Raw genomic sequence first — 24098 nt, forward strand, 5'->3', positions numbered from 1 at the left:
TTGGCTGATAACTTCAGCCCTTTCTCCATAGGTGTGGAAGAAGGTTTACAATCCTGCATTCGAAACTTGTCAAGCAAACTACAAGCATACTTGGATTGTGAAATAAATATACTGTCATCAGTTTGCCAGAATTCAACACCTAAACAATAATGGAGAAGCCCCAAATCTGTCATGTCAAAAGCTTGACACAAGTCCTGTTTGATGGCTGTAATCAAATGTGTTGAATTGCCAATAATGATCAAGTCATCCACGTAGACAACAAGAAAAAGGATATCATCACCGGAGAGTTTGACATACAGATTAGTGTCAAAGGGACTACACTGAAAACTATGTTCAACCAAATACTGATCAATCTTAAAGTACCAAGCCCGAGGGGCTTGCTTTAGGCCATAGAGGCCTTTTACCAATCTGCAAACCTGATGTTCCTTACCAGGAACCTTGAAGCCAGTAAACTTCTTCTTGCAACGCACCATTGAGGAATACACTCTTAACATCCATCTGGTGAAGTTTCCATCCATGAGCAGTAGAACCAAAGACTTTCAAATGGCCCACTTTAGGCTTGTGTCCTGAGCAGGCTTCTTCAGCAGTCATCTTCTTAACGGCATGTGTAGGTGACCGATTCAAGAGGTAGACTACAGTGAACTGCTTCAGCCCAGTATTTCTTAGGAACATTTTGATGCTCTATCATAGAACAAGCCACTTCAGTAATGGTGCGATTTCTAAGTTCAACAACACCATTATGTTGAGGAGTGTATGGTGTGGTGAGTTGGCGCTTAATGCCACGTGTAGCACAAAATGTAGAGAAGTCAGTGGAACAAAACTCCCCCCCATTATCTGACCTTAGAGTGACAATCTGAGAACAAGATTCTTTCTCAACTAAGGCCTTAAACTGCTGAAATGTACTGAACACATCTGATTTATTTTTCAAAAAATACACCCACATTTTTCGACTGAAATCGTCAACAAATAATAAGTACCTAGACCCAATATTAGATGGAGTGTTCATTGGCCCACATACATTAGCGTGAACCAGTTGAAGGACCTTGGAGGCTTGCCAAGAATTGCCATCCGAAAATGGTGTCCGATGTTGCTTCCCAACTTGACAGGCTCCACATACTCCATGATTTTGAGGTTGGATCTCAGGTAGACCAGCAACCAAACCCTCCCGAGATAACTGAGAGAGACAGTGCATGTTTAAGTGCCCATAACGATGATGCCAAAGTGTTCTGATGGATGTACTCCTAGCAGCCAAAGCGTGCTCCTTAGAATCGCCAGAATCAGCAAGTCTATGCAAACCATGATCCTCAAGTCCCATAGCGATTGTAGTACGAATGTCCCTATCAACAATGCTGCAGGTGGACGAACTGAAGACAACATCTAATTGAGGAGAATGCCTCATACTCTGGCTGACGAAGAGTCGATTATGTTCCATGCTTGGAACATAAGTAGACATCAAGAAAAATTAAATTTCTACCTCCTGAGTGAATCTGGATAGTGCCCTTACCAGCAACTGTGTACTCTTCTCCTCCTCCGAAGATTACTAAATCCGAGAATGGTTCAAATTTTGTGAACCAATCCCGACGATGAGTAAAATGTCACGAAGCTCCCAAATCAATATACCAAGCAGAAGAGTGTACTGGATTTGTTGTTCTCTTGGTCATAAAAGCATAGAATGCAGATTCTTTCTGCTCAGAGTGCTCTACGACATTTGCCTTTTGTTGAGACCCTCCCAACTTTTGTTTAGAAGCCAATCGAATTCGACACTCAACCTTCATGTGACCAAACTTATGACAATAATTGCACTAAACGTTCTTCTTGTTTTTGTTGTCCTGAGAAGAACCAAAGCCTTTCGACTAAGAAGATGGAGCCTTCCCTTTGTTCTTAGCAGAAGATTTGGCAAAGAACGCTTGCTCGGTGGAGGTCTGGTATTGCTCCCAAACTATTGTCGCCACCGATCTTGTTGTAAAAGCTTGTTACCAAGATCGAGAAACTTCAACTCGACGTCAGTGGAAGTGATATTGAGTGTTTCAATGAAATGCTCATAAGATTTGGGCAAACTCTTCAGAGTGATGAAGACCATGTCCTCTTCCTCCATTGTGCGACCAATCGCCTCAAGTTGATCACAGATGTCCTTAATCTCTATCAAGTGATCCTGCAAAGGTGTCCTTTCGTCCATCATAATCGAAAAGAGCATGTTCTTCAGAAAGAATGTTCTGCTCTTGTTAGAGGTTTCATGGAGACTCTTCAAATGATCCTATCTCTCCTTCGCAGTTTTTTCGGACGGTAGTTGCTCATCGGTGACGGAGAGTTCAATGAGCATGACTACTTCCCGGTTGCGCTCATCCCATTTAGACTTATCTTATCCGGCAGTAGTTGGATGTCAAGACGTGCCCAGTACAACTGCATCAAGACATCGGTACTCAAAAATTGTCAACATACGCTGCTTCCAGGTCTTGTAGTTGCAGCCATTGAATTTTTGGCTACTTTCAAAGATAATGTTTGTCAGAGATGCCATCACGTACCCTGAGGTCGAACTAGTGAAGGCACAAATTCCAATGCACAAAAACCAGTAGATTGAAAACAAAGGGTTTATAAACAAAAAAGGTTATGCAAGTCGGATTCTAAGGTAGAAACTAAAACCCTAACACGGTTTTGAGGTATAAAACTAATGTAGAGTTTTTAAGACAACCCAAAAAAATTGAGAAATACCCAAAAAATTTCGGTAGCACCCAATTGCACAAATTTGGAAGTAAAATTTTTGAGAGACCCAAAAAAATCCAACGAAAACCCAGATGAGCTTTCAAAAAACCCAGAAGGAATCTGGTGTCTAATTTTCGAAAGTAGCAATAAACAAAGGGTTTTCGTCAAAAGACTCAAAACCCTAGCCGCAGGTCTGAAGAAAAACTTAGGTCAAAATTGAGGCCGAAAACAAATCAGGCATCTTATAACTTTATAGATAAGTGCTCTAGCACAAAAACTCATAGCAAGATGGATGTTGAGTGTTTCTATGAAATGCTTGTTAGATTGTGGTAAGCTTTTCAATGTTACGAACACTGTGTCTTCTTCTTCCATCATGCAACCAATTGCAACTAACTGATCATGAATGTCTTTGATCTTCATCAAATGATCCTGCAAAGACACCTTTTCGTCCATCATGATGAAGAACAACATATTCTTCGGGAAGAATCCCCTACCTTTATCTGACATCTCGTGCAAATCTCTCACATGCCCAAGTCTCCATAGAAGATCTGCCTCATGAAATTTGCAAAAGCATTTCATCTATGATGGATAACTTAATGAACAAAACTACTGCACAATCACACTCATCATACTTGTCTTGGTCTTTACTTGCAAATGTTGATCAAAACTACCTAAAACTACCTTTAGTTGAATATATATCACACCCTATCTTTACATACTGTTGTGACGTCTTCACACATCGCCCCATTTAAATGGGGACCCCCTCTTTTCGCTTTTGTTTTGCATGTTCTTCTCTCTGCTTTTAGGGTTTTGAATGAGTGAGTTGTCTGTCTGGGCTAGGGCTAAACCTTAGGGGTTTCTTTTGGATGTTTTTCAAGCTGAGTCTAGTCAAATTTTGAAAGTTATTAAGCATCCTTCCGAGGATTGATTATTGAAGTAAGGTGAGTCTGTCAGGAGGTCAGATAGGTCCCAGGTTAGGCCTAGTCAGGGTTTTTGAGGGAAAATTCAAATTTTGTCTAAGTGTTAGCATTTTGAAGATGAAATTGTATATTCTTGCCTAGGTAAATTTTGATCAAATTTCGGAGGCTGGATGATGCCTGAAACAGAGAAAGTGCTCCTGTCCTTCACTGGAGGCCCAGGGCGAATTTCATTCTAAGTGCAATTTCTTATTTTGCGAGAGCTTGCTAACTGATTCCTGGCCTTGAAGATGACCTAATTCTGCCTTGTGAAATGATTGGAGACCTAAATTTTGAATATTTTAGCCAGAAAGGACAAAAGCGCTCCTGTCCCTCTCCAAGGGACCAGAGCACAAATGTCATTTTATGCATATTTGTCACTGACTTTTCTATTTTGTTTTGTGCAGGGACTTCCGGAATGATAATTGGACATGACTTGATACTTTTGAAGATTTTGAAGGCACAAAAATGGTGAATTTTGAAGGTTAAAGGAAAAAGTGCTCCTATCCCTCACCAAGGGACCAAGGCAAAGTGCTCCCGTCCCTCACTGAAGGACCAGGGCGAAATGACTTATTTGAGCCATTCCTGGCCTTGTTTGGTTAAATTGAGACATCATAGGCATAGCGAAGGACGAAATGAACATGATAAAGCATCCAGACTTGATTGAAGACAATGAAATGATGAAGTTTTTGCCTAGAAGGTAAAAAGTGCTCCTGTCCCTCACTAAAGGACCAGAGCACTTTTCTTCATATGCACAATTTTAGGCCTTTTTTGGACATTAACTCTTATTCATAGCGTGAAGTAAGATGAAATCTTCCCTAGCAAAGGAATTTCGAGGTGAAAAGTGAGACATTTTGGCTTAGAAGGCAAAAAGTGCTCCCGTCCCTCACTGAAGGACCGGAGCACTGAATTTCAAATTCGCACTACCTTTGCAAGATTAAAGTGATTTTATGATTTGAAGAGGTTAAGGGAAGCATGTTTTGTCCATTGAATATAATTTAAGAGGTTCATAAAGGAGTAAATCAACCCAAATGACAAAAAGTGCTCCTGTCCCTCGCTGAAGGACCATGCCACTTTTTCAAGTTTCTCCTCTTTCTTTGATATTTTATGGCAAAACTTGACTTGGATGCGAAGGACGAATGATGTTTTATGCCTTGAACGCAATTGAGAGGTTTAAAGAACAAAGAGGTATGCCAAGATGTAAAAAGTGCTCCCGTCCCTCTCCAAGGGACCAGAGCGATTTTCCAAAAAGTGTGAATTCCCTGCAAGGCCAAGGCAAGTTTGTGATTGAAATGAATGAAAGAGGACATGATTAGCCCATTGAAGATAATTTGGGAAGCTAGCAAAGGACGGATAAGCTTGAAGTTGAAAAAGTGCTCCTGTCCCTCACTGAAGGACCAGAGCACTTAACATGTTATCTAGCCTTTCTCGCCAATTTGGACAAATTGAGGCCAAGGCGCAAGTTTCAAAAAGTGTTTAAAATGCCTTGAAGTGGAATTGAGATGCGAGAGTTGCAAATTTTGATGACAACTGGCAAAAGTGCTCCTGTCCCTCTCCAAGGGACTAGAGCGCTTAACATATGCATTCTTTATTTTTTGCCATATCCCAACGTTGATGTCCTCCAAATCGCATGAAATGCCAAAATCACCAATTTCAAAATATTTGAAAAAATTTAAATTAAATTGGCATTTAATAAAGGCGCATGGCATTTAATAAATTAATTTTGAGCCTCAAAAAATCGATTTTTTTTATTATTAAGGCATTTAAAATTAATGTTTGTGAAATTAAAATTGAAAAAGGAGCGCTTGAGGTATTATTTTTATCCATTTTATTAGGTCGGTCTCTTGTTTTTGCAAATTTATTTATTTTTTGGCCTATTTTGCCTAGTCGGCCTATGGGGAGATGAAATGGTGAGCGCCCTATATAATGGGGGTATTTTGAGCAGTTTTAATCATCATTCATTCATTATTTCAAGTGCAATTTGAGGAGCAAGGAAGGAGGTGCGAAATCTGGTTTAGTTGGAGCGAATTATCTTAAGTGTTGAAGACTACAGGTGGTGGAATTGATGCTTGAGAAGATTAAAGGAGGCGCATTTTGCTAAAGGAAGGACTTTTATCTATATTTCGCCTAGCCAAAATTCACCCTTTTTTTGCATCATTTTTTAGAATTAATTCTCAAGTGGAGGTATGGCGAGATCATCCTAGTCCCAATGTTGAGATTTTGAATTTTGAACTTCAAGTTTTTGAAAATTACATGGTTAATTAGGAAATGATAACTCAAGATTTATCATGAAGTTTCCTAATTAAAATCTTAAATCTTCCTTTTGAATCCTAATTTCTACACTTCAAGATATATTACTAATTTTGAAATGTTGTGTAGGTATCAAGGACGGTCTCCTCCAAGAAGATCAAGCAAGGACAAGGGCGACCTCCTCCAGTCTAGCATCGACAAGGATGGCTTTCTTCGATCAAACATCAACAAGGGCGACCTCTTCCAATCCAGCATTCCAAGGCGAGGTACATCAATCATCCTGCAAATCAAGGACACAAGAAGTCAGAGCAAAGGGTTCGTTGAAGAAGCAGATAGTTCCAAATGAATTAATTAAAGCTAGCTTCTCAACAACATCAAGTTGAATATCTACCAAGTTACAAGTGTCAGACGAGGTGGCATCCTAGTCATCACTTCTCCAGTCGGATTGGTCCACCTCAGCATGTCCAGATTCAATGTACCTAACTCATGGAAGGTAGCACAAACTTCGACGTACCTGCCCCGGCTATCCATTGGTGGAATTTTCCAGAGAGGACATGTGTCCAAGCAATACAATTATTTCATTGGTCAAGCATTAAATGTTATGTAATGGTTGTAACAAACCCTAATTAGGGTTTTCATTGTTGAATCTTGGCCATTGATCTCAAATTGATCTCAGCCATCGAATTGTATTGTGGGCACTATATAAGCCTCGGCTCTTCATTTTGTAAGGGAATAGTTGGAAGCAGTTGGAAGACAGATAGAGAGTAGTTAGAAGGTGATTAGCTAGTTGATAGAATAGCAATTAGAGTAGAGTAGAGAGAGAAGGCAAAGATTGTTGCCAAGATGTTGTTGTAAGAGACTTGTAAAACTTCATTGAAGAAATGGTGAAATTTATGGGTCGATTCGACAATTTGCATGGTCTCTATACTTCTCATATTTGATTTCGTGTTATTAGATGAGTGGAACAAATGTGCTTGATTGATGGTGGAATTCGTATATCCATACTACTAGCAGTTTGTTGATTGCAGACTTGCCTTGTGTAGTCAACTGGAATCATTTAGCTTAAGCTTAACTTCAATTGTCGCTTCTTCATTGATATACATCAACCTGATGGTGTCTATGCCTGCAGTGATGATTTGAACATCATAAAGCTTTCCTTCGAAGATCGCACTAACCTTGTGGAGATGGTCCTGGGATGTCAAAACAAGACTTAGTTAGAATTCCATCAAAGATCATTCATTGCTCTTACATTCTTAGTGTTAGGATTAGATCCTTTCCTCGCCCTCATCTTTTTTCCTTTTTTCAAGTCAAAGCTAGTAAAATCTTGTGTTCCAGCAAATATTCAAAGCAAATCAGAAGTTCAATCATCAAATGTAAGTCCCCTTGTGATTCCAGCAAATCACATCATACCACAGAGAGCTTATCCACACGTAGAGACCCTACATACAAGAACCTTGAAGTCATCCTGATTGAACCTTTTCGCGACATCTTCAGCATTCGGAGGCTTTATTCAAGAGAGGATAAGGTACCCTTGGGTATTTTATTCTGTGTTTGATAGTGTACAAAATACACGTCAACACATACATAACTTAGACTTTACTTTTTACATAATTCTCAACTTGTAACAATGATCCAAAATAATGAGAAAACAAACTTGATATCTTGAAAGTACACTTTATTACATAAAGCTAATCACCTTAAAGCCTACCAACCTTCCAATATCACTTAATTAGACAATTGTTTAAAAGTAATTTACTTATCAATACTATTTAATAACTTTACCACTTTGGAGCTTTGATGAGATTCTTTTTAACTAATCCTATTTTGAAGAGGGATTGGAAATGGGTGTCAACAAGGCGCATACATCACTTTTGGTTGTTGAACTTCCTTTTACCACTATTGATTGGTTATTGTCACTTCTTGTACTTCAATGTCCCATTCACCTAGCTTTGGTCTCCTTCAGACTTCGAAAAAACTTCTCTGCTTTCATTTCCTTCACAAGGTTGAGATCTATATTTGACATGGAAATTAACCCCACATCCTTCGTCCATTAATTTATTTATATTTGAAAAATCATGTAATTATTGAGATTCATTTGGCAACAACCATTCCCATGAGTCAATTGTGAAGTTTGACATCATGCCTCATACAGTTGAAGCTTAGTAGCCAAGAAAAAATAATCTTTTTGCTATGTTACCCCAAGTTTCCTGGATAGAGATGACAAGGGATGGGGGGACACATTTCAGGGATGAAGATGACAAAGGATGGCTATTTAAAAAATAGTAGAAATTTTAAAATATAGAAAATTTCAAATATTCATATGATAGCATTGATAAGGCAATCATCATATACATCATAGAACTTTAAAACATAGGATAAGAGTTCAATTGAGATTTGCATTTCATAGAATTTAACAAAATTTAATTGCATTCATTGACAAATTCAACAAAATGCCCAAAGGCTGCAAGTTTCAACAACAAAACTACAAAAATATAGAAATAAGAAGCTGCCCCTAATCAGCATCTCCTAACACTAAATCAAAATCAAAGTCTGAGTCATTGCCCTTATCATTTTCTCACAGGTGTGCTTTTTTTTCATCTCTTCACAATTTGCAAAATGACACAAATTAGCTATATTTTTGGTTTTGAATGTTATAATGGCACACCCTTTATTTAGTCTTTACTTTTGTGTTTTTTAAAAATAAAAATGGCATGAAAACTTGTTGGGCTGCAGGGGGCAGCTAGCCATCCCCTACCATTTCTGAGACTTTCAATAAACAATCCCAAGACATTTCCAAATTTAAAAAACTTGGGGACTACACAGGGACATTTCCAACCCATCCTCGCATCCCCAAAATGTTTCTTGTTGGGGTTGTCCCCATTTTGGCCGAGAACACATCCCCAAGTTACATAGTCTTTTTGGCTTTGACTCAAATGTCCCTAATATCATCTATTTACATATATGTTTTCCATAATGTCTGTAGGGCAAGACTCAAGTTGGATATATGCTACAATCCAATCCAATATATGCTGCAATTCAATCCAATCCAATATATGCTACAATTCAATCCATTTACCATTGAAGTGTCAAAGCCTCAATGCATAAAGTGTCAAAGCCTCAAATGTTTGATCTAAACAATGGTAAGCATTTAAAGCATAATTCAACAAGAATACATCTTTTGCAAAAAAAACATAGGCATCAAATACAACACAGAAAGCAATCTACTTTCAAGCTGGTCCAATATATGCCGCAATCAATTTAAATCAATCAAATTATCATTGAAGTTCAGTTGCTTCAATCAATGCATAAAGTGTCAAAGCCTCAAATGTTTGATCTAAAAAATGGTAAGCATTTAAAGCATAATTCAACAAAAATGCATCTTTTGCAAAAAAAAACATGGGCATCAAATACAACAAAGAAATCAATCTAACTTCAAGCTGGTCCAAACCTTTCTAATCAATGATATATTTCATGTTGATAGAGGTTTAGTCCATTTGGACGCAATTGATCTATTTCCTGAAATTTATAAACATCTCATCAAAAAAGGTAATTTGCTGTCATGTACATCACAAAATATAGATCTATGCATACCTTCCGGGTATATACTTTGCTATTTCAGCCCACTTGTTACCATATACTTGATGAGCACGAATGAGCGCCAATTCTTCTTCTTGTGACCATGCCTCTTTCTTAATTTCTGGGTTTAAATGATTAAACCACCTTCATGATAAATGCTAAGCATGCATTAGAAAAAATAGAGATTGCAAAAACATAAGTATGGATGCCACACAAAAGACATGTACACTAATTCATATATGTTAACATGAGCCAAATGTAAGCATCAGTTTTGTTTTTATTAAAAAAGGAAAAATATATTAAAAAGCATTTTTAAACAAAAGCCCAAACCCTGGAATAGACTTGACATGGACATTGGCATACAAACTGTAATAGTATTTTAGTATTTTACATTGAGTAAAGATACAGCTTCAAAAAACCACAAAATACATTGCAAGTATAGATAATCCGACCTGTCCTGCTACTGAAATACACATACTTTCGAAATAACATTTGTCTCGTTGGTGAATATGGTCATAATTAGGTACTGATCAAAATTGCTAACTTTTGACATTCAAGAACATGGGAGACAGTGATTCTGCATTGACTCGCTAGATGAGAAATGGCTTAAGTTTGATTAGAAAAATTACTCCACAAAGAAAATTTTCATATGGGTACAAAACTTGGCTCTCTGAGGACTACAGCACACACTCGAGGCATAGGAGAACTTCCAAAATCTCTAGTTCATCAAGTAGACTGTTATTGATTGGGCATGCAGCCAACTTTTCCTTAGGTCACCTGAACAAAAGGTTATCCTAACTAAACAACAATACAACACAAGCACAAAAATAAAACACTTATTTACAAGAAGTGGTGAAAGGAAACAAAACAAGCTACACAAAATTATTTATAAGTTGAGAAAATTTGCCACCCTTTCTAACAAGCTGAGAAGGCAACCATAGTAGCAACATAGGGAACTAAGAGAAAGGCCTTTTATGGGCTCAAAAGAACATAGGGTTTTATGCAGACAAAACATGGGTGGGAATGGATTGCGACATTGTGGCTAGAAGTAAACAGGAAAGAAATCGTTGTTGACTGGCCCATCCATACTTGCTGATTGTACCCTGCTGAAGCACAATTATGTTGTGGATCCTCATGGACAATGATCATCCACAAACTAGAAGGATAATCTTTATCTAGCTTGTCAAAAATAGTTATCATTAGTGTTAAAATGTGAAAGAAAATGACTGAAATACTTAAGCAAATGAAATGAAAGATGAGACAATGTGAGTGTTTCAACACCATACAACCGCAACCAAGATACCTTGGAGAAACCCCTTGCAGGTAAAAAACTACAGAAATTTACGATTTACTCTCACTTAATGCCCAAAAATGGCTTTACAAGATGATCCCAAAAATAGTTATACCTTCCACAGCTTCAACAAGATGTCTAACTCTCCAAGTGTTGGGATTGGTGACATTAACCTTGCAATCCCAGGACTATGCATCTTAATTTTAAAATTTTGATAGTTGGTTATTATTTCATGTGACACCAAGAATCATGGAAGGGAACTTGGACATCCCACATTTTTTTGTAATTAAATATTATTTTCTAGGCACTTGGAATATCCTTTTCCAAGGGGCATTAATTTATCCTATGATAGCATCATTGGACACTTGGGAAATGGAAGGGAATATAACTATTTATGGTGCTGTCAGAAGTGTAAGAAACATCTATGGCATTGTAAGAGGTGTAAGAAAACATCTTTGATGATGTGTGAGAAGATAGATTCCTTTCTTGAACTTAGGAAGTAGTTGTTTTGCCTTCTAGTGGGTTATTTTTGTCCTCTAGTGAAGTTGGACACCAAAGTTCATGAGAAAAGTTCTGAAACTTCTAAAAAGATGCTTGTAACTCTCAGACACATGTCATGAGCTATCTTTTGCATGTAGACTACTGGCTCATGGTTTGGGTCCCTTGTTTTGGATACTATTTATGGTTTCTTGTATTAGTTTTTCTTATAAAATGGAGCCTTGGGGTAGTGGTTTATAAACATGAGATGAGATGAGAAGTTGCAAAGGTCATATGGTTGGGGTCCCTTGTTTGGATACTATATATGGATTCTAGTATTAGTTTTGCTTATAAATTGGAGCCTTGGGGTAGTGGTTTATAAACATGAGATGAGATGAGAAGTTGCAAGGTCATATTGCTTGGGTCCCTTGTTTTGGATACTATTTATGGTTTCTTGTGTTAGTTTTGCTTATAAATTGTAGCCTTGGGATAGTGGTTTATAAACATGAGATGAAATGTTGCAATGTCATAGGTACGGGATTAAAAAGAGAAGTGTGTTGAATATTGTACTCTTCTTTGTGAATATTAATCCACACTTGTTGCTCTCTTCATTGGTAAAAGAATTTCCCCAAAGGTTTGCTCCACTTAAATTTAGTGGTGTGGTATATTTCTATGGCTTGTTTATTTTATATGCTTTTCATTCCCATTTACATATTTGGTCTGATGCATGTTCACTAATGTTGTAAGTTTTTTCTGTTGCAATGGAAGCATTTGCTTTGTGTATTTGCAAATTTATGGTTGTATTAAAAGCCACTGCCAACTCTTTTAGACTAGAAATTGAAAATTCAATGGAACCGGCTACGAGCTATGGAAACTCAAGATGCAGGATCTCCTTGATGAGAGAGATCAATGGTTGGCAATTACAAGTGAAAAGAAGCTAGAAAAGATATTTGACGATGAGTGGCAAAAGCTAGATAAATAGACACAGGCCACCAGTCACTTTTGTCTTGTATATTTTGTACTACAAAATATCTATACAAAATCCACTGCATTCAAATTGATTATGATTGGCAATATTTATCAATCCAAAAGCATTTTAGATAAATTAATTTTTTAAAAGAATTATATGTTTTAAACTTATATTTTTAATAAGAGATTTCATTTTATTTGATTCTGAGTCAGTAAAATTTTGCTGATGTTAAAATAGATGAGAAGATTAAATGCAGCTTTAAACTTATATTTTTAATCAGAGATTTCATTTAATTTGATTCTGACTTGGTAAAATTTTGTTGATGTTAAAATAGATTAGAAGATTAAATGCATATTATCACTTTGTTCTCTGCTCAAATCTTGGGAAAATCTAGTCCTTGTTGTTAGTGGTCAGATTGAAGATCCGAAGTTTGATGCTCTTGTTGCTACTCTACTTTCACAAGAAATAAGGAAGTCCATGGAAAAGATCTACAAGAATGCATTAAATGTTCAATAAAGGCCTAAAGGAAAATGTGGATCAAAGGAGATCAAAAAAAGTCTCCATGTTGTTCTAAGACTCCCAAGAAAGAGTAAAGTGAAATGTTGGAACTATGTTATATGGGAGCATGTCAAGGAAGCCTTCTTTATTTTAGCTATTTTTGTGTCCAACAAATCATGGTTGATTGACTCAAGTTGTTTGTACCATATGACTCCTTGTAATGAGTGGTTTTCTTCCTAACATGCATATGATGGAGGAGAAGTGTATCTAAATGACAACAATTCGCATCAAATTACTGGTCGAGAAAGGTATACTTGTGTTTCAATGATGGGAGGGTGAAAACATTCACCAGTGTTTTACATTTTCTTTTTATTTCAAAGTTGAATGATTTGAGGATACACATGACATTCGATAAGTCTAGTTGCAAGTTGATAAGAAGGAATCTACTAGATGCTAAAGGATCCCATGTTGGGACTTTATTTAGTCTAAATGCCTCATCTTTTTGTAACTCTACTAATGTAACTATATGTATGTTGTGGCACCAATGTTTGGGCCACATTGGTGAAAAAGGGCTTAGGACAATAATAAGTAAAAAGTTGGTTGACAATTTTTTTAATTCTAACAAGCATTTCGACTTTTGTGAACATTGTGTGTTTGTTCAAGCAATTCCAAAGCTAAGAGATTGTTCATTTGGATGTATTTGGTCCAATGCATGTTCGATCTATCAAAAAAAATTGTTATTTTGTTACATTCACTGATGATTTCTCATGATACACCTAGATTTAATTTGTATTTAATAAATCTAGATTTCTCAATTAGTTTAAAGATTTAGAAGCCTTGATTCAAAAGAAAACATATTAGAAGATAAGGGTTGAGATCTAACAACGGGGTTGAATACTATTCTAATAAATTTGATAAGTTATGTAAGAATGTAGGTATTGTTCAAAAAAAGACTACATTATAACTACCTCAGCAAAATGGGGTGGCAAAGAGGATAAATTGGACCTTCTTAGAAAGAACCCTAAGTATGCTAAGTGGTATGCAACTAGATCAATACTTTTGGGAAAAGACTCTAAGTACCAATTGCTACTTGGTTAATTTATCTCTTTGTTCAGTTCTTGTTGATAGAACACCTTATGAAATGTGGACAAGTAGAAAATCCTCTATCTCACATTTAAGGGTTTGTGGTTGTGAGGCTTATGTTCATGTGCCTTGAAAAAGGCGATCTAAAATAGATCCAAAAGCAAATAAATGCATCTTTGTGAGATATAGTAAGAATGTAAAAAGTTTGAAACATAATGGATGAAATTGTGGAGTTCTTCCTTGCCTGTCAATGTTAGTTCACTGGATACAGTATATCAAAAGCTATAATTTGGACTTTTTGGGAGAAGAGTTTGGGGTAAAACTATTGACCCCCTGGGAAGGACTGCCCCCAAAAGTTTTGGGCTGAGGCAATTTACACTGCAGTGTACCTTCCTAACGGGTCTTCAACACAAGCAATCAACTGGCCTAGGAAGAAACCACGAATCAACTGGCTGAAGGTTTCCAGTTATACTACATGCATATGGATTCCAAATGCCAAGAGAACCAAGCTTGACTCCAAGAGTCAAAATTTAATGTTTACAGGATACAATGACAATCATAAAGCCTACAGGCTAATTGATGTGGACACTAATCACCTAACATTCAGCAAAGATGTAGTGATTGATGAAGACGTTTAGCCTTTTCAGCTCTCTTCTAACATCAAGAGTCCTGAAGATCAGCCTTTGAGGGCTAGCTTCCATTAGCTACACCTAAAGGGGGGGATTCTGACAATTTTGAACTTGTGGAATCTCCTAGGCAAGTATCGATACTAGCAGATTTTCTTCAAAAAAATCTGGATCAGCATCCAGATGATATGGTTCACGGCAGCCCAAGTCATGATGACCACGCTCATTTGGATGAAGGTGTTTCTACAATGAGAACTAAGTGGTGGGAAAAACTCATTGGTGATGTTCGGTATGATGAACTAGTTGAGGGTTGATCATCAAAAGGAAAGAGCAAGCAAAATACAATAAACTTTGCTCTTATGGCTAACATTCAGAGTGTTTATGAACCCCAAGATTACTCAGAGGCGAAAGGTAAACCTAATTGGGAAAAGGCTATGGAATCCGAACATCAATCTCTTTAAAAAAAATAACACTTGGGTCCTTTCAAATCTTCCACCAAGGAAGAAACCCATTGGCTACAAATGGGTGTACAAAGTCAAGTACAAGTCTGATGGTAAACTTGACAAATACAACGCACAGCTGGTGGCTAAAGAATTCTTGTAGAGAGAAGGAATAGACTATAAGGAGACCTTTGCTTCTACAGCAATGATGAGCATCATCCATCTCATTCTAGCCATGGCAGCATAGTTTGGCTAGAAAGTCCATCAAATGGACATTAAGAGTGCCTTTCTCAATGGAGATTCGGAGGAAGTGTACATGACACAACCTTCAGGTTTTTAGGTTGTAGGAAAAGAGCATTAGGTATGCAAATTGACAAAATCTCTTTACGATCTGAAACAGGCACCCAGGGCATGGTGCATAAAGATTGACGGGTATTTGGATGACTAGGGGTTTCAGAGAAGTCCTTTAGATCCCAATTTATATATCAAAACTATAGGTAATGATATTATTCTTCTTGTCATTTGCATGGATGATATTATCATTACAAGCAGTGGGGCACATTTACTTTCTCAGTCTAAATATGCCAAGTGTTTGCTAGACAAGTTCAAAATGACAAATTACAAAATCTCGCCTACACCCATGGAGAAAGGATTGAAACTTTCAGCCGAATCAGACTCAAAGGTGATCAATGAGTCAGCTTTCAGGCAACTAGTGGGCAGCCTTATCTATCTTAAAGCCACTAGACCTGATTTGAGTTATGTTGTGAGTTGCATTTCTCGTTTCATGACAGCCCCTAAGGCAGAACATTGGGTTGCAGTGAACTGGGTACTGAGATATGTGAAAGGGACACTTGACAATGGCATTTTGTATAGCAGATGTTGAATTTCATTATAATACTAGGATCACAAGAAGATGACCATGCACAGTAATCATAGGGTGTGCTCGATTAACCAAGAAAGAATACGATCTGCCAAGTAGTGTATTCACTCTCCCAAGGAATGATTTTGTGGATGATAATTTAACTCGATCTGAGATATATGAAAGTCGATCTGCCATGGAAGTCGGTCTGCTGGTATACAAGGAAATCACGCCACAATGGGGGAGCTCAATCTGATTGAAGTTTGTGTAATGCAGACTGGGAAATGACAGAGATTTCACAGAACAAAGAACACGAACTGCAGTGAAGTACGTAATCTGCCTGAGCCTTCAATTCTATGTATAGCTAGCACAACCTGCTGTTGGTGCTGGATAAATCTGATACGTTAATGTCGTGACTCTTACAACCATCAACCGATCCATAACTAATCGATGCTATAAACATACCTGATAATGAATCGGTATCATTGTTAATGGTAACAGTGCTTATAAACATACCCGATAATGAATCGGTATCATTGTTAATTGTAACAGATCTAAAACATACCTGATAATGAATCGGTATCAAAGCATATGATAATGGATCAATATAAAGTAAACAATAACAATAACTGTTAGCATTATATGCTATCGGGTTAATACCCCGATAGCATATTAATGCTGATATGAATCGACATTAATATGCTATCGGGTTAATAGCCCGATAGCATTTAGATTGACGCTTAACATAGTTAAGTAGGTCGTCAATCTAATCCATCATTATCTAATATCAATATCATAATTATGATCAATGTTATAGTCTAATAAACATAAAACATGAATGAGTAAACTAATAACAGAATAAAGGAGATTAATGAGTTAGGAGAGTCTTATCTTGCAGAAGCTACTAATGCATTAACACTCCCTCTTAGCTTTTGGAAGATAAAGTAACCTGCATCACATTTCTTTTCCAAAATGTCAGTCTCCAAGAATATATATCATCTATACATATGATATGAAGTACCATCAGGACATAGGATACAAATATAAAACATTACTCTAAGTATGTGACATAGAGTATCACCCAACCATGTGATATAAAAGATTCATCATTTTATTATGACAAGATATCACCTAAAAACGTGATATCAGTATTGCCTAAACACACAATACTGAGGATAAACATATGGTTAAATTCTCATCTTATCCAGATTGTGATATATGCACAAACATTTTATTCAAATGTTTTATCACAACACCATCATGGCACATCCATGACATACCAGAGATCCAACATGATAACTGGTTTGAGAATCATAAGATCGTCACCTTATGATGTCTCCATACAAGTGTTCATAATCTGAGAGATCGTCACCTCTTAGATATGAACACAGGGGGTAAAAACCCAGAATGTCTCAACATGACAAAAGAAGTTCACATTTTCAGCATCTTATTTACAAAGCAGATTACCTTTCTATCATACCTAAACCCTTTCTGAAGTGATCAACCTTCACTCTGGAAAGTGGTTTGGTCAGAATATCTGCAGTCTGATCTCCTGTATTAACATATTCTAATTTGATCACATTTTTGTCTACCATGTCTCGTACATAATGGTATGGGATCTCAATATGTTTGGATCTATCATGGAACACTGGATTCACTGAAAGTTTTATGCAACTTTGATTGTCGCAATGGATGATAGTAGGTTTCATCGGATTACCAAACAATCCCACAAGCAACTTTCTAAGCCACACCGCTTCTCGGACAGCCATGGAGGCTGCAATGTATTCGGCCTCGGTGGAACTTTGCGCTACAGAAGACTGCTTTCTGCTGATCCAAGATATCATGGCTGATCCCAAACTGAAGCAGCACCCAGAGGTGCTTTTCCGATCAATCACACTTCCAGCCCAATCTGAATCTGTGAATCCGTGTAGATTAAGATCAATTTTCTCATACTTGAGACCAAGATTTAAGGTGCCTTATAAATATCTCATAATGTGTTTTACTGCTACCAGGTGTATCTCCTTTGGCTCACACATAAATTGACTCAAGGCATTTACTGCATAGCAGATATCTGGTCTTGTATTTACTAGATACATAAGAGACCCAATCATTTGCCTATATAGAGTGGGGTCAGTAGAAGGTGATTCTGCTGCTGCTTCTCTAAGTTTATGAAGATTGGTTTCCATTGGAGCGGTCATAGGTCTGCAGTTTAGCATTCCAAATCTCTTCAGGATGTCTAATGTATACTTGCCTTGGTTTAGAACAATGTTATCAGAATTCTGCCATACTTCCAACCCTAGGAAATAATGAAGGAATCCCAAGTCCTTCATATCAAATTCTTTGGATAGCTCTTTCTTGCATTGATCTATAAGGTGATCTTCTCCTGTGATTAATAAGTCATCAACATATAAAATCATTATTAGCATATCACCTTTATTCTGTTTGTAGTAGAGATTAGGATCTGCATCATTTTTAGAGAAGCCTAGTTTTGATGTGTCAATTCTTTCATACCAGGCCCTGGGAGCCTGTTTGAGCCCATATAGAGCTTTCTTGAGTTTGCACACATGAGATTCTGCATGATGGATATCCATTAAGAAAAGTTGTCTTTACATCCATTTGATGTACCTTCCATCTCTTTGCTGCTGCAATGGCTAGTACAGTCCTTACTGAGGTATATTTGGCTACAGGAGCAAATGTTTCTTCATAGTCTATTCCTTCCTTTTGAGAAAATCCTCTGGCTACAAATCTTGCCTTATATTTTTCAATGATGCCATCTGCTGCATGTTTGATCTTGAAAAGCCATTTAGAAGAAACAACAGATTTCTTAGTTGGCCTAGGAACGATTTCCCATACATCATTTTTCATTATGGATTGATACTCTTCAAACATAGCATCCTTCCATACTTGATGTTTAAGGGCATCTGTTACATTGTCAGGTTCGTTTTTAGATAGATCATTCATAAGAGCAACATAGCTAGTAAATTTATTAGGTCTTTTGCTTTCTCTGAAGGTTCCAGAAGGAGCAACAAACCTCTGAGCTTCTTCTACTGTTTTGGTGGCCCATAGTGGTCTTTTCTTGAGATTTCTAGGTGAGTGTTCATTTTCATTTTCAGTTTCATCTAGATTCTCCCTCTGAAACTCAAGGGCAAGATTTTCATCTAAGTTAAAGGTAGGTACATAGATTTCAGGTTCTATAAAGTTCTGAGCTCTTTTGAAAGCCAGGTCCTCTTCAAAGATTACATCCCTACTTAGTTCAATATTTCTTTGACCAGGTACATGGATTTTGTAGGCTTTGGAGGTTTCACTATATCCTACAAACAATCCTCTTTTTCCAGAAGGCTCTATTTTTAGTCTCTTTTCTTTAGGTATATGGATATAGACAGGACATCTAAATATCCTAAGGTGGCTAATATCAGGTTAGTCTTAGTGAGTACTTCCTCAGGAGTTTTGTCCTCAAGATGGGAGTGAGGGCATCTGTTCTGTATATATACAGCGGTGCTGGATGCCCAGAGATTTGTGTTAAGGTTTTGATCTAGGATCATGGCCTTGGCAGCTTCAACTATAGTCCTATTTTTCCTTTCCGCTACCCCATTTTGTTGGGGGTTATAAGGTATAGTGAGCTCCCTCTTAATCCCATTATCTCTACAAAATTCTTTAAATGAATCTGATGTGTATTCTCCCCCATTGTCGGTTCTTAGGGTTTTAACTTTGTTTCCTAAGTGGTTTTCAATTAGTGATTTAAATTCTTTAAACCTAGAGAGGATCTCTTCTAATTCTTTACTTTTCAGAAAGTAGATCCAAGTCTTCCTAGAGTAGTCATCAACAAATATTACATAATACAAGAATCCCCCTAGAGAGGATACGGACATAGGTCCGCATACATCAGAATGAACTAATTCTAGAAATTTACTAGTTTTCCTAGTACTATTTTGGAATGCACCTTTGGTATTTTTACCTAGGGCACATCCTTTGCATGCTCCTGAATGATCTTGCTTTAACTTGGGTAGACCTGTGACAAGGTTTCCCATTGAAGATAAAGCCCTAAAATTCAGATGGCCTAATCTTCTATGCCAAACTTCATTTGCATTAGTGGCTTCATGGATTAGGGCTAGATTGGGTTCCGTGCACAACTCATACAAATAGCCCCGTCTCTGTCCAATGGTCTTTGCCTTCTTGATGGAGGAGTTCCTTGGCCAAGCCAATACTCTGTTGTCCATGAATGTCACTCTGTATCCGTTATCTTCCAGTGCTGATATAGAGACTGGATTTCTTTTGATGTCGGGGACATATAGTACTCCTTCAAACTACAAGGTTATGCCTGTCTTCAATTTGAAGGTGCAGGTTCCTACTCCTCTGACTGGATGTGTGGAGTCATCTTCGATGGTTACGTCCTCATCACTCTCCTCTGTCATGGAATCAAGTACTTCTTTAAACCCAGTGATGTGCCTGGATGAACCACTGTCAATCACCCATGAGTTGATTTTGTTAGAAGCTTGACTTGTGAGTGCTGAGTAGAATACGTATTTCTCGGAGTCATCTTCCCCTTTAGTCTTTCCTGCTTTGACAAATGTAGCATGTTTCTTGGTTCTTTCCAAGTATTTTGCAACAAAGTGTCCGAACTGATCACATCTGTAACATTGAATGTGAGATAAGTCCTCCTTTGAAGTATTCTTGCCTTGACGACCTTTTCACTTTCTAAACTGTCTTTTCTTGTTTTGCTAGAGTTCGACTTGCATTTGATATCTCAAATGTGCTTTCAAGAGCTTTGAACATTTTATAGGTTGTCTGATGTTTTCTTATGATGGGCATTATGTTGTTTCTCACCCCATCAACTATTATTTTTATTGCCTTTTCATTTCCCTCAATCCATGTTGTTTTGTCAGGGTCATTTTCGGGTTGATCATTTTTAGTTTGAACAAACGAATCCACTTTGTTCTTCTTTGGGATCATTTGAATTCTGAATTTCCAGGCTGAAAAATCATCGCCACCTCCGAGTCTGTCTTCGAATCTAATAGCATTGGCCATTTGAAGAAATGTGATGTAGTATAAACTTGTTCTTAAATTTGTTTCACGAAATTAAATAGCCTCAAGTTCGATCAACTTGGCTCTAATACCATGTAAAAGTATTGTAATTTCCAATTTAATGGACAAGTTATATGCAGGATGGTGTCTTTTCGTTTTGATATTATGACTATAACACTAATATTGTTATCTTTCTTTTACTGCAGGTAAGGAGGATGAACATGTATCGATTTCAATGTCATCTCCTTTAATTTGAATGATGCATAAATAGTAAGATGGCCACGATCAAGTGGCACCTTGATCGGACATGTCTTTTAGACATGTCCGACCAAGATGTCATCTTGGTCGTGACTCTTACAACCATCAACCGATCCATAACTAATCGATGCTATAAACATGCCTGATAATGAATCGGTATCATTGTTAATGGTAACAGTGCTTATAAACATACCCGATAATGAATTGGTATCATTGTTAATGGTAACAGTGCTTATAAACATACCCGATAATGAATCGGTATCATTGTTAATTGTAACAGATCTAAAACATACCTGATAATGAATCGGTATCAAAGCATATGATAATGGATCAATATAAAGTAAACAATAACAATAACTGTTAGCATTATATGCTATCGGGTTAATACCCCGATAGCATATTAATGCCGATATGAATCGACATTAATATGCTATCGGGTTAATAGCCCGATAGCATTTAGATTGACGCTTAACATAGTTAAGTAGGTCGTCAATCTAATCCATCATTATCTAATATCAATATCATAATTATGATCAATGTTATAGTCTGATAAACATAAAGCATGAATGAGTAAACTAATAACAGAATAGAGGAGATTAATGAGTTAGGAGAGTCTTATCTTGCAGAAGCTACTAATGCATTAACAGTAGTATGTTCCAACTAAGGATCAAACTACATTCTTACCAAGTCCTTGAGTCTAGATAAATTTGTAAAATTCCAGGACAAACTTGGTGTAGTTAGTAGATTGACCATTAAGGGGGGGTATTAAAATAATACTGTTATATTTAGTTTAAAATGGTCAATTATGTCATTAGGATAGTATTCAGAAACATTCTTTTATTCTTCAGTTAAGTTTATTTTTCTTAGTTGTTGATCTTATCCGTCATCTACAGATCTTTTGTAATCTCTTATTTAAGGAGTCTTTTGCTCCTTAATTTAACATCAAATATTAAAAAGTTTGAAAAATTATGGATAAAATTGTTTAGTTCTTCCTTGCCTGTCAGTGTTAGCTCACTGGATACAGTATATCCAAAGCTATGATTTGGACTTTCTGGGAGAAGAGTTTGGGATGAAGCCATTGGCCCCTTGGGAAGGACTGTCCCCAGCTGCAATCAACCTATGGCACTTGAAGAAACATCATGTGAATTGAGAAGAAATGTTGAAAATGGTGTTTTGACTAGAGACAGTATGAGGTAGAGCATGAGATTTGTGTACTATCTACTTGTCTTTCTGAATATTTTATAGCGTAAAGTTTAGCATTTTGCAGACTACTACTGATCAAATACAGACTTTCATTAGATGACAAGAAAACTTACCATTACTATGCCCCAGCTTACCATCTGATGTGATGTAAATTTCACAAGTACTTCAATATATTATTATATCTTAAATAAAATTCGAACAGCAAGATTCGAACAATCGTATAAGAAGGTGAGAATTGCATACCATCCAACAACAGCAAAACTTAACTTTCAAGACAATCCATTCTTACACAGTATGTTAATATTATTATACTAAAAGGAAAAACTATCATTCCGTACCTTACATAATTTTCTTAGATATAATGGAAGTTGTATCAAGTCTTATAAGATGAGCATCTGCAAACATCCTAGAGGATTATCATTGGATCTATATGTATACAAAGGAAATTATATACCTAGGACAATGTTCATGCATGTGAAGTAGCAAATTAAGATCACACTAATAAATTCTGTCTATTGTTTTAATATTCTTTCCTAATTGTGCTACTAACATCTCTTGTCCATATCCATGTACTCTACAAGTGATTGTCAAAGAGTATATATACATATCAATTTATAATGTTCCCAACACAAGGGGACATGTCTCTTTTGCCAGATTACATGTTTCCCACATGAGGGGGAAGTTCTCTTTTGCCATATTGCATGGTTACCACAAGGGGAGAGCTATCTTTTGCCAGATTACATATCTCCCACTAAAACAGTCGAATTAGGCAAAATATTATGGAACTTTTGCTACAGCAGTTATGAAAGTGCATCTAATAATTCCTTGGTAGAACAAATCCATAGATGCATATATCATACCATGAAGTCTTTGACAAGATGCTAAAAACCCAAACCGTAGGAAATTTATATTCAAGAAATAAGAGAAAGAAAACTGCCTTTGACAAGGCCAAAACCTTATGCCAAAAGACAATCGATACCAGCACCAACCAAGTATACACAACTGCTTAAATTCTACATAGACAAGCATGTATTGAAATATTTTGTGGTAATTAAATTTATTTTTTAACAATGCATTCCATTAATGAACATGCCGATGAACATGCTGATTAAACTACAATGAAGTGAAAAAAAAAGCTGTAACAAAGTACAAATGAAACACGTCATGTATTGAATAGTATTGAACCTTACATTCAATGAGGAAAAAATCAGACAATCTTGGGAAGATTATGTTGCCAAACCTAGTAGTATGTCTTTGCATTACACTCTTGAATAGCACAATGAAAGACATTAGAGTTAAAACTGGACACTAGAAAGGTAAATAATCACTTAGACATCAAGGTAGCGTCCTCTCGACACACAACCTGAAGCTTTTCAGTCATTTCATTACTAAACACTGCTACTTCAGGAGTATATCAGGTAAATCATTCTGTTCTGTAGATGTAAGATAATGAGATCTGGCGGTTCTCAGCTCCATTATTTTGGAGTAAAGCATTTTATTACTATGGATTCATCTTTTGTTCAGCTCAGTTCCCTCTTATTTCTCAAGTCCGTGGGTTCATGTGTTAGCATATTCCCTTTCTAGTATTAACATTGCAAGCAGTTTCAGTGTCATGCCTTGGTAACCCTCTCAAACTTATAGTTATTATATATGATTCTATGTGTTCTCTAAAATTCCAAAGCAGTTTACCTTATCTATGATTCTATATCATGTTTGTAAGTTTGACGATTGTACTCTAACTCCTTCCTTCTCTGCTTATAGTCATTGGCAGTGGTCAAGGTCCACATTGCAGGTCCATTAGCAATTTATGGCAATATCTTTATCACAGCTATGACATAGCTTTGAGGAGTCTGTTAGGCGGCAAATCGGAATAATACTATTAGTTATGT

The 24098-nt window shown here is 36.8% G+C and overlaps 1 protein-coding gene across 7 annotated transcripts in view; it reads right to left on the reverse strand.

The window, feature by feature from the left end:
- LOC131033673 (uncharacterized) overlaps positions 1 to 24098 on the reverse strand; it is a 115951-nt gene that overhangs the window by 74631 nt on the left and 17222 nt on the right. For 6 of the 7 annotated variants that reach the window (XM_057964950.2, XM_057964949.2, XM_057964944.2 and 3 more), the window contains exon 7: positions 9498 to 9626. The exons of the other annotated variant lie outside the window; for it this stretch is intronic. In XM_057964950.2, coding sequence (XP_057820933.2) covers positions 9498 to 9626 — 129 coding nt within the window. The remainder of the gene's footprint in view (positions 1 to 9497; positions 9627 to 24098) is intronic. 7 annotated transcript variants of the gene reach the window in all.

This window comes from Cryptomeria japonica, chromosome 5 (genome assembly GCF_030272615.1).
Source record: "Cryptomeria japonica chromosome 5, Sugi_1.0, whole genome shotgun sequence".
Lineage (NCBI taxonomy): Eukaryota > Viridiplantae > Streptophyta > Pinopsida > Cupressales > Cupressaceae > Cryptomeria > Cryptomeria japonica.